General features: G+C 36.0%; 2 protein-coding genes, 1 long non-coding RNA gene and 1 pseudogene across 4 annotated transcripts; all 4 read right to left on the bottom strand.

Annotated features, from left to right (window-relative positions):
* Positions 1-653: 653 nt before the first annotated feature.
* Positions 654-2,863, bottom strand: LOC145625204 (cysteine-rich receptor-like protein kinase 44). The gene is made up of 7 exons (XM_081678279.1): positions 2,668-2,863; positions 2,526-2,588; positions 2,257-2,393; positions 1,919-2,129; positions 1,567-1,804; positions 1,296-1,449; positions 654-1,227 (listed from the first exon to the last, which is right to left on the bottom strand). The coding sequence occupies exons 1-7, from the start codon at positions 2,861-2,863 to the stop codon at positions 934-936; spliced, it is 1,293 nt and encodes a 430-aa protein (XP_081534405.1). The 3' UTR covers positions 654-933.
* Positions 2,864-3,121: 258 nt separating this feature from the next.
* Positions 3,122-4,713, bottom strand: LOC145614648 (uncharacterized). Its single transcript, XR_014107133.1, has 3 exons — positions 4,509-4,713; positions 3,910-3,960; positions 3,122-3,208 (listed from the first exon to the last, which is right to left on the bottom strand). It is a non-coding gene; the product is annotated as an uncharacterized LOC145614648 (long non-coding RNA).
* A 459-nt stretch (positions 4,714-5,172) lies between these two features.
* On the bottom strand, positions 5,173-8,799 carry LOC145614641 (cyclin-L1-1-like; annotated as a pseudogene). Its single transcript, XR_014107132.1, has 7 exons — positions 8,720-8,799; positions 8,129-8,362; positions 7,731-7,812; positions 7,478-7,618; positions 7,196-7,379; positions 6,078-6,358; positions 5,173-5,908 (listed from the first exon to the last, which is right to left on the bottom strand). The product of XR_014107132.1 is annotated as a cyclin-L1-1-like (transcript).
* A 3,735-nt stretch (positions 8,800-12,534) lies between these two features.
* On the bottom strand, positions 12,535-13,410 carry LOC145624033 (uncharacterized). Its single transcript, XM_081676955.1, has one exon. The coding sequence runs from the start codon at positions 13,292-13,294 to the stop codon at positions 12,716-12,718; it is 579 nt and encodes a 192-aa protein (XP_081533081.1). The 5' UTR covers positions 13,295-13,410; the 3' UTR covers positions 12,535-12,715.
* Between the last annotated feature and the right edge of the window lie 369 nt (positions 13,411-13,779).

The following is a 13,779-nucleotide window of genomic DNA, read 5'->3' as shown; positions in this document are numbered from 1 at the left end:
GATTTCAATCAGCACAAGGATGTGATCAGAAATAGCATGAACAAGGTAAACAGCCTCAACATGCCCACAGGCCACAGACATCCAACCAGGCTTGGTTAACCAAACCTCTATCAATTCTGGAGCAAATTCTTAGAAATTTTTAGAGAAATATAATTCCAACCAATTAAGTTTTAACATTTTTTAGGAATAAACTTACATGGGCATTAAATATTCCAAGAAATGTACGCAGTACTTTTTACATCAAATCAAACAAGCAATAATGATCCATATGGTAAGGTGTCATAAATTGTGAGAATGATAATGAATTTGAGAGTAAATTTGCGAAGAAATCCTAATTCGTGATGCTAGGCATAGTAATGACAATTCATCCCCACTAGCTCAGTTTCTGAGCTGTGGTATTGGTGGTGTAAAATCCGTAAACAAAAATTACATGTTTGAGGTTGAAGTTCCATTACCATGGTAATAATAACCATAAGTTTTCCTTACAAATTTACATGCAAAATTATTATCATTTTCATAATTTATAACCACGTACCAAACGAGCAAGTATCCTACTACTGGTACTATAATTTTCATTTAATAATTGTCCATAAAACATTTTAGCCATAATACTAGCGATTAAGAGTTGGTATAATAAAGTACCAAAAAAACAAGTCATTGGATGGATTCATGATTGAAGACGCGATATCATACAACCAATTTTGTAATAACAGTACTAAAGGAAATTTTATAGTTAGTCCAAGAGTATGCTGGGATTTGCCAAGAGCTGCACTTTACGATGTTTACAACCAATTGGATTACACTTCACTACCTTACACATATCAATCAGATTGATGATCAACATAGGTAAGGAAATTGCAAATTTACGTATTGTCCATTCTAGCAACACTTCACTCCCTACACAAAACAATCATATTGGTGATTGACACATAGTTAGTTCTGAGACCAAGGAGTTGAATCAGTGTAACTTCTTCTCGTCGTAGATTGGTCTGAACTGCTGCTGTACAGGAATGCAGGGGGTTGAGGCGTCGAAAGGGTTCCATCAGCTGCAGAGTAAGAGTTGAGCATGTGGACTATAGTCGCCATTGTAGGCCTCTTGTTAATATCCTCTTGCACACATAACAAACCCAAATGTATGCATTTTATGACCTCATGGTTTGAATATGTGTTTCGCAGCATGGAATCAAGAAGCTTTAAAGGTTCTCTGTCTAACCAACAACTCCAAGCCTGATAACATGCCATTTATCAATTTCATGATTATAATTATGAATAGAGAATAATAGTTTACAACTTACATGGCTCAAAAGCTTTAAGCTGCCTCCCGATTGGTAGATGACATCGCCAACCTTTCTGCCACTCACTATCTCCAAAACTAGCACGCCAAAGCTGTATACATCTGATTTTATAGAGAACTGTCCATGAAGTAAATACTCTACAGCCATGTAACCACTGTAATTCACGATAAAAATTAAAGAAAAGTCAGTAAATAAAAAAAAACGCCGTAGTCTATAAAATCACCATTCTGCTATTAAATTCTGATTTCTTTCTTTTTCAGGTTTAACATACTAAGTTCCAACAACTTTGCTTGTATCAATATGAGTTTGATCAAAGGCACAGATCCTCGCCATGCCAAAATCTGCAATTTTTGGGTTCATCTCTATATCGAGCAACACATTAGCAGCTTTCAGATCACGATGAAGAATTCGATCAGGAGAGTCTTCATGAAGATAAAGCATTCCTCGAGCAATGCCTTTTATTATGTTGTAACGAGTTGACCAGTTCAATTGTCCCCGTTTTTGAGAATCTGTTGTTAAGTTTTTCATTAAATTCCATTAGCCAAAACCCAGAATGTTTTGTATCTAAATACTATAGAGTGTAGACATAATTCAATAATGCAGTGGCTATAATATCTACTTACCAAATAGAAAGTAGTCCAGACTTTTATTAGGCACGAATTCATACAGAAGTAACTTTTCATATTCTGTTAAGCAAAATCCAACCAGCCTCACCAGATTCCTATGTTGAAGTTTTGCTAACAATAAAACCTCATTCTTGAACTCTTTATCACCTTGATTAGAAGTTCTTGATAGCCTTTTGACTGCTATTTCTTGTCCATCTGATAAGGTCCCCTGAGCCATAAATTATTATTAGTTTCGAATTAGTTTCTAACAAGTAAAAATAGTCAAACACCAATATATACCAAGACAATGTCAATTTTTTCTGATTATATGGAAGTAGTTTATTAACTTTATTTACCTTGTAAACAACACCAAATCCACCTCGGCCTATTACATGATCCTCAGAGAAGTTGTTAGTAGCAGCCTGAAGAGTGGCCACATCATATTGCAAGGAGTCGGCTTTCATGATATAATCTCCTGGTGATGGAACCAAAGCTAAAGGAGGCAGAGCAGAAGGAGCCAATTCATTCAGTATCACATATCTTAAGTCATAAGGAATAATAATATAACGATCAGCATTATGCTTCAATGTGCCTAAAGAATTTGAGACAGCAGTATATATAGCACCTTTATTCGGATTATCTGTAACAATTGTTACTGGAAGCGGAACAGGAGGCTGAGTCGGAAGAGCTACACTTGTTAAAACATTTTAATCAACTACGCAGCATTACTTGAGAAGATTTAAAATATACTTGGTTCAGGACATTACCATATTGAGTATTATTTGCAACATTTTGTTCTGTTGTGTGCTTCCTTTTACAAAGATATAAACCAAATATAACACATGCCATTGTGATCACTGCTAATGGAGCAACAATGGCAGGAACTATTACTTGAAGCTTAACTGCACAGTGCACACTAAAGCAAACTTCATTAAATGGATCAATAAGAAAGAAATAATTCATTGAAATACTACCTTTTTCTCTATGCATTTCATCAAAATTACCTTTTTTGGCGGGTGATTCTGAAGGTGGGAGATGAGTATGCGGAGATGGAGGTGAATTAGCTGTGATATGGAAACCAAAATTGTCTTGCTGTAATCCTCACTATGGCAAATATTGACAAAATCTCAAATAAAAATGATCTCCGAGACTGTAAGCTACAAGCTAAGAGACTGTCCTAAGGCTAAAGACTTTTGCAAGTGTGATGAGTGCAAAAATTACAAATACCTCCCGTCGGTGTAGGCGGTGTAATGGAGGAAATGTCACTTGGCGGAGGCTGTGTCGATGTTGGTGGTGGCACTTGGACATCTATCACATTAATATAAAAGATAGAGGGAAATAAACAGGATTAATCTATGATGCTCCATATTATAGAACTAAATGTTAGTAAGAAAGTTCATGAATTCTACACACATAGCAAGTTATGGTCTAGCAGGGTACTTAGAGCTTTAGAGATCAAATCAAATTAGCAACGCCATAGGAACCGGTACTTCCCTCACTCCATAAGTCCATAGGAGCCATAAGGAATTAGATCCAATATGATCATTCACCTTGTCCAAAAAACTACAACATCTTGAAAAATCTCATGTCAATTATTGTTTATGTGATCCTTAATAAAGTATTAGAGCTAGAGAAAAGATCTTAAAGAAGCCACATAATTGACATGTTCCTAGAACTGAAACAACTATTAAGCCATTAAGGTAATGAATATACGAAAATTTAAAACATATTGAGATTTTATATTTATGTACTGATGTACAAAGTTTATATACAACAATTAGCTTTTTTCTTTTTCTTTTTCTTTTTTCTTTTTTTTTTTTTTTTTTTTTTTGAAGTTCTTTGAAAGAAAATAAAAAGATAAAACTATTTTTCCTCTTCCCTCAAAAAAAAAAAAAAAAAAAAAAAAAAACTATTTGTCCTCTGTATGACCGTATCTATACAACACACACCCAAGGAATTACGGATACCATTTAACATATAAGAACTTATGTAAAGGAGGGTATTATTACCTTGGCAAAAGGCATTGAGAGAAGCCACAGAATCAGCAATGCCACAGGCACCTAAAACAAGGGTAACATTAGGTGCAAAGGAGGGATTTTCAGTTATAAATGTGTTTACATTGCAAAAACATTGCTTCTCATTTACAGCACTTTGTTGGAGGAGATCACAGCAAATAAATTCAGTGATATTAAACGAAGGGCTGGATTTATCAAATTGCGGCTCTGTGCTATTCAAATTATTTGAGACGCATTGATCATATTTCTCCCAGCAAATCCCTGATTGTGATTGGACTATTGGAAGTGATAACCAAGTTATTCCAAGCATGATCACCAACACACAAAGTTTGGCCATTTTTAATCTCCTTTGATGATGCAAAACTAATTATATTTCATGTTGTTTGAGAATATAATGTAAAATTGATGAATTGAACAGCATGAAAGGGTGGATATTATTGTAGGTTTGACTTGACCCCAGGATTATATTAAATAATTTGGTACTTAAATTATAGTTTGAAGAGTTCTCTAGTTTGAAAATGATTAGTTATTAGATTGTGGCATTGTGCCTATCAACTGCTAAGTCATGTTTCCAGGTTGTCAACATGGCATACCTGAATTTTGTTGGCACATAGAGCCTGATGCCTGCCTCCACTTAGATCTTTCAAACACCTAAATTGAAGTCATGACTTGTAGTAATTCTTCAATTTTGCTCAAGATAATGGTGGATTGGAGATATACTCGTGACTTGCTTCATTCTTTCTGTGGATAGACTTGATTGTTCATCGGAAGAACTTCAGATATCATCCTCAGGTACAGTTTCCTGAATATTTAAAGAAGGATAATCACATCCTGCAGCAAAACCCAGCCACTGCACGTAACATTTGAGAATAATATATGTCATCCTGACTGAAAGGCTAGATGCCATTGGTGTGGCAGGACTTCTAAGAGCAGACAATTATGGAACGGAGGGTAGCTAGTAGCTACTAATGACTACATCCTTGGTAAATACACAACAAGGCAATCTTCCATCAAATTCCTATAATCAAAGTTTTTATCTTACAAAATGATGAAAGGGGAGGCTTGTGGTATTTACAAACTGGTGTTGCAACTAGCAGTACTGTATCTTTCATGCGAAACAATAGTTGATCAAACTTACAACACCATGCTTTGTAGACAAAATTTGAAGACATCCAAAGTGCAAAACATTGTTTTCATCAAGAATATAACTTAAGTCACATTAAGACATGCATTTATAGATGTTGCAAAATTACTCCGTTCTGATTTTGAATCGTCCCTTCATCAAATATGTATTTCTGTAGATGAATTAACCTTTACACAAAGTGATAAATAATTTGCATGGAGTTGTCATGAGAATACAATTTTACCGTTGGTGATATTGGCATGCAATAACAAAGTCGACTTGTCTCTTCACTCTAACGTGGGCCCCATAAAAAAAAAAAAAAATTAAAAGCAAGCTCCAAACAAATTGCGCAAGACACAAACCGGTTTGTTTTTACAAACCTATTCAACATTTTCTTCTTCTAGCAATAAGAGGTTTATCCCGGGATCGGTGACTTCTTTCATTCACTATCTCCCATTCAATATCATCTCGCTCTCTTTCCCTGTAATAATCTCTTCCCCTCTCACGATCCCGGGACTTCTGTCTATCCCTGTTCCCGTCTCTTTCTCTATCCCTGTCCCTAACCCTGTCTTTCTCTCTATCCCTATCCCTATCCCTATATCTGTCCCTTTCTGTATCCCTGTTTCGTACACTACTAGTTTCTGTTCTGAGTTCAGGCTTCAACCTGACCATAATGTCCTCTCTTCCTTCACTGTCATTTGCCGTGTCTCTGGACTCACCATCACTTCTCTTAGAATCTTTCATCTTGTCAAGTGCCTGTTTTACAAGTGCGTCTCTGGATCCCCCAGTATCAACACTAGCTGCAGCACCTGAAGCCGTCTTTGTCACACCAGTATCAGCACTAGCCACTGGTGTATTCACGGAACCTTCCTGGAATAATGCGGAAACTATCAGAAAAGGCAAGGCAACTTAAACTAGGCAAAACTATAGCATAGTAATTAAAGTTAACAAACATGAATATGCTAGAGGCAATCAAATAAACATTGCTGGACCTAATAGTAGAGCCAGTATGGTAAAATGACAGACAGGTGATGCTTACTTTGGGTACTGCAGTATTCTGTGAATCCCAAGACTTGTTCGATGATGTGAAGGAAACTGACTCCTTACAAACAGGTATATACTTGGCCTTTGGACGACTATACAAATGAGCTAGAACTCTACAGAGTACAGACTTCATCTATACCAGATTTATCTGCGTCGAAGACCTTCCACCATGGTGGATTCTCGGGAAGGGGGACTACAAACCTTCCCGCAGCAGCATACACAACTCCACAAGCGACCACTTCGCTTTTAAATCGAACACACAGTGTAGTCTGTAAACTGAGATAAAACATAAATGCAGAATTAAAATATGATATATATAGCGAAGAAGAACTCAACTACCACAAAGAGTACCTAGCCAAACATATACAGTATACTTTTTAGTACCCACATTATTAATTTAAATAGTCCCAAAAAAAGAAGGAAATATAGAAATATCATAATAGGCTGCAGCCTGCGGAAGACAGATAGGCAGACAAGGAGATAGTCTGGTCAATCTAGTGAACATAGTCTAGCTACAATAACTAGCGGCAGTAGGAGACTAGATGGAAATAGAAATAACGGCATATTGTGGCTGAAAGCCAGTAAGTACAAATAGCAATCACAATGGTGATTTTGTATTTGTTGATAAACGAAGGCTTTAGCATGTGGTAGTCATCAATTTAATCATTTCCAATGGTTAATATTTGATGAATTAAATTTAACCATAACAGCATATCATTACTAAAAGTTAAATACAAGCATACAGACCAGGTAACTACAAAGAGAAATTCCAACAAAAACTCTATGACACTTGATACAGAATAGGAATTCTCCTAATTGAATGCCATATCATTACAACGCCAAACCAGCACTCTCCAAAGGGCATAGCACTCCATAATTGAATGAAAAAACAGTAGTTGCAAGAGATTAGGAGCTGCCTGAAATTCCTAGCCTAAAATTTCATCTGACTTTAAAATGAACTATGAATCAATGTCAGCCTACAATATGAATGCATGAAACTTCAAGAAGATTATGATTTTAGGATAGAATTCAGTTATTCAAGGCAAAATAAAATAAACACAAATTCAAGCACAGAGAACAGAAAGATGTATGATATTAATTGATGTGAGATACCTATCATTTCCTAGATTCCAAGCATCTTGCCTTAAATTTGAAGGTTCTTTAAGTTCAAGGACAGGCTGACAGCTAGGTAGTTTGATATGAATTTGTGCGGGTGCTCGACATGACAAATGAAACACATTTCTTTCAGGAGGTGTCTTTCTGTTCTTATCAACTCCATCTTCAGCTCCGAATATTTCTGTTACAAAAGGGGGATGAAAAATAATGGTGAGTAAAAAGTTTCAAACTTAAAAAGACAAAGATACTAATAAGAGAAATACCCGACTTGATACATACTTTAGAATAAAGATCCAAATGTTGGACAGGTAAATTTTCCCTTCGACATTCCATTCGATGGAAGACAAAGAGGACTTGTCTGGCCTTCCTTGGACTCTCCTCAAGTTTTGATGCCAGCCAAACACAACTGGCATCTTCTCTCTGAAAATCAGTAAAATTAAGAGGCAGCAGCAGAATTAGTCCAGAAACCAGTAAGAAAATCACAGAATTTCATGTCCAACCAAAATAAAAACAACAGAAGTAGAACATTAACCTTAGCATAAAAGCGGGCAAATGACTTTTGGCAGTAAAATCGATGGAACAGAACTTGACCAGTTGCCATAACAGCTTGAGGTCTAAGTTTCACAATTAAGGACAACAAACTCCATAATTTATTATGTAATGGCACAAATACTGTATGGGGCACAAACACTCCATATCACCTCAAGCTATAGTAGACAAAAATCACGGAATATATACAAAAAACAACAACAAAGCCTTAGTCCCAAAATGATATGGGGTCGGCAAACATGAATGGTCATAAGGAATCGTACCCATGTCCAACGCTAGGACACTTACTTACCCATGTCTGACAAGAGTACCCAAGTATGAGTAACATTAAAATACATGGAGAAATAAAGAAGCAAAAGATAGAATGGATGTGAAGGATACAATCTAAGAAGGATACCGCTCTCTTGGATCAAATCACAGCCATAAATGAGGAGAGTAATTTTGGTTTCCTGATCAATGGCATCTTTCCTTGAAGGCGAATTAGTTAGGTGGTCTTCCGTCAAGTAAAATGTGTCGATTGCTGTGTAAATCATCTTCCACCAATGCCCAACAAAGCTATAACAAAGGTTTAATATTATAGTTCAATCCTAATTGCCCTGTGCCATTGCCGCCAGCCTGCAATGGGCGCAAAGAGAACAGAACAGATTCGTATTCATTATTCCATCCTAACAAAAGGGGTTACAAATAGAATTCTGCGGAAATTAGGCAATCATCAAAAGGAGGAAGAAGAGGTTTAATTGACTAATTTTACAGTTCAATCTTAACATTGAAGGATTGTGCAATCAACTTTGATTCAATTATCACATAATTTTAGAGATATGTGATTCAATTATCAAATTTGTAGCAACACAATCGCTGGATATAATCTTTGTATTTAGTTCAGATTTCGAACCCTACACTTGACAATAAATTGAATTAAATCCTAGATTGAGAAATTGATATGATAATTACTTAAAGAAATCAACAACTTACCTGCAACAGATAATATGTAATGGAGAACGTCAAGTACGATGTTCAGTGCGTTTCAATGGAGAAATCTGTCCGGTTTATAATGATTTAAAATTAAAAACATCAATTTCGCTTTTACCCTTCTATTTTAGGAATTCTGTACGGAATATCTTTTATACTCGTATAATTTAAGAGTTAATTTAACGAGGAGCCTCCAAAACCCCAATACTAAACTTAGTACTTGTTCTCATTGACTGAACTCAGCTGAACTGATCTGGGCTGAAATGAATATTTTATAAGAGAAGGAAATTAAAAGCTGAAATGAACTAAGCTAAACTGAACTGAATTGAAAATAAACTTATGAGAACAGATCCTTAGATTTTCAATAGTATCAAAGGTTGTTAGGTATTTTTTTTAATGCCTAATTGTTAGACATTCAAACTTCCTCAATTGGCAACCCGCTACTCGTTTGGTTGACACGAGAATTTAGGAATTTGTATTTCATGAGAAGCTATTTCCCTAATGAAATTCCTACAAATTACCTAAACTTGTTTAGTTGGCAATGTGGGACTTTAAAAATCCCATGATTTTTTATTAACCAAAGGGGGCTAGGTAATTAACTTATCATGTTTTTTTTTTTTTTTTTTTTTTTAAGGAAAACTTATCATGTATTCCCATGAATTTAACAATTTTCCAACTCGTCAAATCCCATTAATTCTCACTTCCCCTATTTTACATTGTTAACCAAATAAGTTCTAAGACTTCTCAATTCTCTTCACTCAAGAATAATCTGAAGCAATTTGAAAGAAAAAAGGAATACTAGTTGAGTAGTTGACGCCACTACCTCTTAATCCAAGTTTTGTTGACGAAAAGTCAATGGAGCATCAGCAGACATTCAAAATGATAGAAAATGACAGAGGATTCGGATCTGCACCAAGACTTCATGAAAAGAATTAAGTACAAATTTCCACAGAGATTATCAAAATTGATTGAAGATGACACTCGGACAAAGCCTTAGAAATAGTACCATTGGACTATTGGAGTCATCCATGGAAACAGGTAGTTGGGCGATAAGAAGCGTACATACTAAAGTGACAGGTTAAGAATATGTAGAAGCTGCTTTAGCTATGATTCTATCCTCGTATACCTTCACGTCCAATGTTACTATTAAGTCTGATAACCCCCTAAAATTTCACAGAGAACAAAACATGAATAGAATACACACTGAGGATTTCTAACCCAAAACATAGCTTACTTTACATCAGATACTTGAACAAGCTATCCATACTCAATAGAAAGCAACATGTTGTACTCAGCAAAGCTAACAAGAAACTAGCACACAAGATATAATACAACAAGAAAATTAGTAAGAGATTCTGATCATTAAATGATTGTTTGAAGCTCACCGTACATGGCTTACAACTAATCAACTATGGAGAAAAATGAATGGAAGATAAGCATATCAACGGGCTAGAAAATTAGCAGTTGTTTCCGCGCTTACAAACAGAGTGTTCGAAGGATTCTACTACCATTTGACTGCTCGAATTCAAGAAAATGACATAAATTCCAAAGGAATTCGTCAATAAAGAAACTGAATTTGCAAGATAAGGTGGATTTTGACCACTGTATTCTTCAGAAAATTTTGCTAGAACAGGATCATTGCATGAGAAAATAGCAGCAACTATCAATATGTGATATAATCCAAGCATCACGTTTATTTATAAGCTTAAACACAAAATTATTCCCAGGCAGCAAATAGCACAAAATATAAGATATATATAATACAGTTATCAATACCTATCTAGAAAGCTTCAGCTTTTTCACATATCTTCAATTCATCTTTGAAAGGAATGGAAGTTTAGGAACCAAGGCTTCAACAGGCACAACCGCACAACTGCCGGGTATCTTTTGAATCAATTCTGCATAGCTGTTTACTCTTGAATGGTGGACAAGAGGCAAACCCATCGAAAACCCAATACAGCATAGTAGTACAACCTGAAATGTGCTTGTCAAAGGAAAAAGCTCAAGGCAATTGTATCAATTCTTCATGGCCACAGATAGACAAAGGTAACAAATGTAATTACAAAACTAGAGCAACCTCCCCATGTGCCCTCCCTCATAAGTGAACCTCGTTAATCATCATACTAATCATCAAGGTTTTAAGGAAGTCACTCTACCCAAACATAACTAAAAAACAAGTGCCTATTCTACACCACCTTTACTTAGACTCATTATCAACTTTCAAGCTATGCTATCTAACTCTGCTAGTAGAATCATATGGTGGAACCCAATAAGTTATAAAATCAAACCTAAAGAATACATACTTTTGAGGATGAAAAGTCCATAAAGGCAAAAATTTAATAAAGTAATCTCAAGCTTTCAGGAGCCCCCAGACTGCATGCACTGGTAACTGACAGAAATTGCAGTTGTACAAACGCACTACTGGTAGAATATAGCCTATACAAATAATTTTAGCGACAATCTCATCGGAAACAAAATAACCCTAATTTCCCATGGCCGTAACTCAGGAAGCCCTCTAAAGTCTTTTTAAATTTCGCTTCCTTGAAATGTCGTTACCTTGCAGGAGCTGATTCATAGCTACCAGCCTACCATCATCATGCCAAAGACAATTCATGTTTTTAGTTAGTGGATGAAGGATGATATGCTGAGCATCAACATGAAAAAGCAAATTATCTGGAAAGAATTAGAGCCACTTTGAACTCAAAAGTATGAGAAGCGAATGCCCAAATTTCACATTGATTGCAATCCTTATTCGGAAGTATTTAAATACATAGCACATGTATGTATTAGGATTCTACATGGTAATCAAGCACAAAGCAGATAACAATGTGTGTGAACACTCATTTCTTTTGATCAAACAAAATCAATAAAGATTGAAACAACAGTGAGATTATAACAACAGGCCATGGCCCATAACTGTATGAAAATCATAAATCTGATCCAGCTAAAGCATGAAGGTTATGATCAGAGTTATTACCATCACATACCTGGTAAAAATTGTATGCTTCCGTCTCCTTGGTGTTTCCAGAGGAATCTACTGGAGTTGGCAAGGTCTTGCATTATCAAATGAAAAAGATATGGACAACTTAGGGTCTTCCAGACTTCCAGTGATTCAACTAGCTTTAACTGCATATATTGATTATGATTCCTTTGATAATCATTTTCCTTCATCAAATGAGACCAATTTATACACATATATTTTTGTTTACCACTTTAGCTGAGCTATCATGCACAGATTAAATAACTTTTTCTTTCTCGTTATTAGCAAGTCTTATCAACTACATCAATCGACTAGCCCACATTCACAAGTGAAGCTTACAACAGCGAATACGCCTTGAGAATTTATCAACCCTCCTATACCTTATCAGATAAATGTTGTCGATATCTGCAGAATCATTTTTTAGGCCTTGAAACACCAGTAAGACGTGACATACCTGGTTTTCACCATATTCTTTCTACTGCGAAAGAATTCAGCTTCCTAGATCCTACCATTACTAAAGTAATATACAGAATTGTTGATACAGACTACAGAAAAATTTTATTTTGTTTAATTTGTTACAGAGAGGAATTATTAGTCGTTCTGATTTTTACATTTCAATTCAATCTCCGAGTTCATACATACCAACAATTATATTAGCTCCACAATAAAACAACTGAACTCGAAGCAAAGTAGAATATATAAACTCGAGATTGGTTCTTCCGACATGTTCAACTCAACCCCCTAATTCATTGAAACAACATAGCACCATAATCCTAATCAACAGCATTCACAGCAACAATACAGCATAATACAAAAAATAAATGAAAATTGAAACAAATTCAAACACAAATTCTTGCAGAAAAATTTCATTTCAACTCAAGATCTTCTATTGAGTGTACATTTCTCCAACTACTTCAGATTAACATTACACGCAACCAAATTCGATAAACAAAGTAAAAATTAAACGAAAAATCGCAACAAAAACTCAACCAAACAACAATTGAACTAGTAATAATAATCTATTTTCTAAGAAGATCATCAGAAACGACCTTAAGCTGCTTGCGTTGCTTAGATTTAGCAATCTTCTTAAGAGTTTTAGGGTTTGTAATTTTCTGAAATTTAGTACCAGATTTCAAGATATTCTCTTCTTTCTTCTTCTCTCTCTCCTCTTTCTGCTTCCTCTTCGCAATCTTATGCTGCCGAATCTCTTCCTTCAACTCATCCTTCCTCTCTTTGTACGCCTTCTTCAACTCTTTGTCTCTCTTCTTCTGCTCCAACGACACCGGCTTCCGACTAACCGCCATTGCCGACGACCGATGCTTCCTCGGCTGCTTCCAGTTCCTGCCGGAAACTCTGCCGGCGATAACTCCGTCGTACGTCGGCCGACCAAAAACTGGCTTGTTTGGATCGTCAGCGGATGAAATTGCGGCTCGTTTTGCTGGTGGATTCACGATTTGATTGTCGTTGTCGCTGTCGACCTCCATTGATGCATCAAATTGAGCTGTTCCAGAGGCGAAAGATTGAGCTTCGCGCTTTCGTTTGGCAGTTTTGCCGCCGAAACCTTCGTCCAAGCATCGGAAATCGATTGTGCACGCCATTGATGAGGGAGCTTGGGGATTGATTGATGAAGAGAGGTTTGTAGAGAATTTGGTGCCGCTAAAACCCTAATTAGTGGTTTAGGGTTTCAGAAAGTTGAAGAATGTGTATGGCTGGGGTATTTATATGGATCAGCCTGTTTTCGTAGCTAAAGAATCAATTGCATATATGACCATTTTATTGTCTTAACTTTTAAAAGACCGGTCGTAAACTCTTAACTATCCAAAAATTTTGCTAAGGGTGTATATCTTGATGTGTCATAGTTGCATAGCCGAGAGAGGTAATATAACCAATTGCCCGGTTTTCTTTTAGATATATATGTCTTACTTGAAAGCTCAATAAAGAATTCAAGATAGTCTTGACATCCGTCATAATAGACAGCTAAAATGACCCTCGCCTTCAATAAAAATTTTAGAAATATTAAACTCCCTAGCAAGGAGGCCATTTCGAAGGGCAATAGCTTTTGCAAAGAAGGTCGGACATGAGC

The sequence above is a fragment of the Chenopodium album genome, chromosome 3 (genome assembly GCF_948465745.1).
Source record: "Chenopodium album chromosome 3, dcCheAlbu1.1, whole genome shotgun sequence".
NCBI classification, from domain to species: Eukaryota; Viridiplantae; Streptophyta; class Magnoliopsida; order Caryophyllales; family Amaranthaceae; genus Chenopodium; species Chenopodium album.
This window is presented reverse-complemented; position numbering and strand designations above follow the sequence as displayed.

What these genes read in the sequence shown, in the direction of transcription:
- LOC145625204 (XM_081678279.1), bottom strand. Translation starts at nt 2,863, where the DNA reads ATGAATTATTTCTTTCTTATTGATCCATTTAATGAAGTTTGCTTTAGT. An exon ending in GATTTGGTGTTGTTTACAAG is followed by an intron (nt 2,130 to 2,256) that starts GTAAATAAAGTT and finishes TTTATGGCTCAG; the next exon opens with GGGACCTTATCAGATGGACA. An exon ending in TCTGGACTACTTTCTATTTG is followed by an intron (nt 1,805 to 1,918) that starts GTAAGTAGATAT and finishes ACTTAACAACAG; the next exon opens with ATTCTCAAAAACGGGGACAA.
- LOC145624033 (XM_081676955.1), bottom strand. Translation starts at nt 13,294, where the DNA reads ATGGCGTGCACAATCGATTTCCGATGCTTGGACGAAGGTTTCGGCGGC.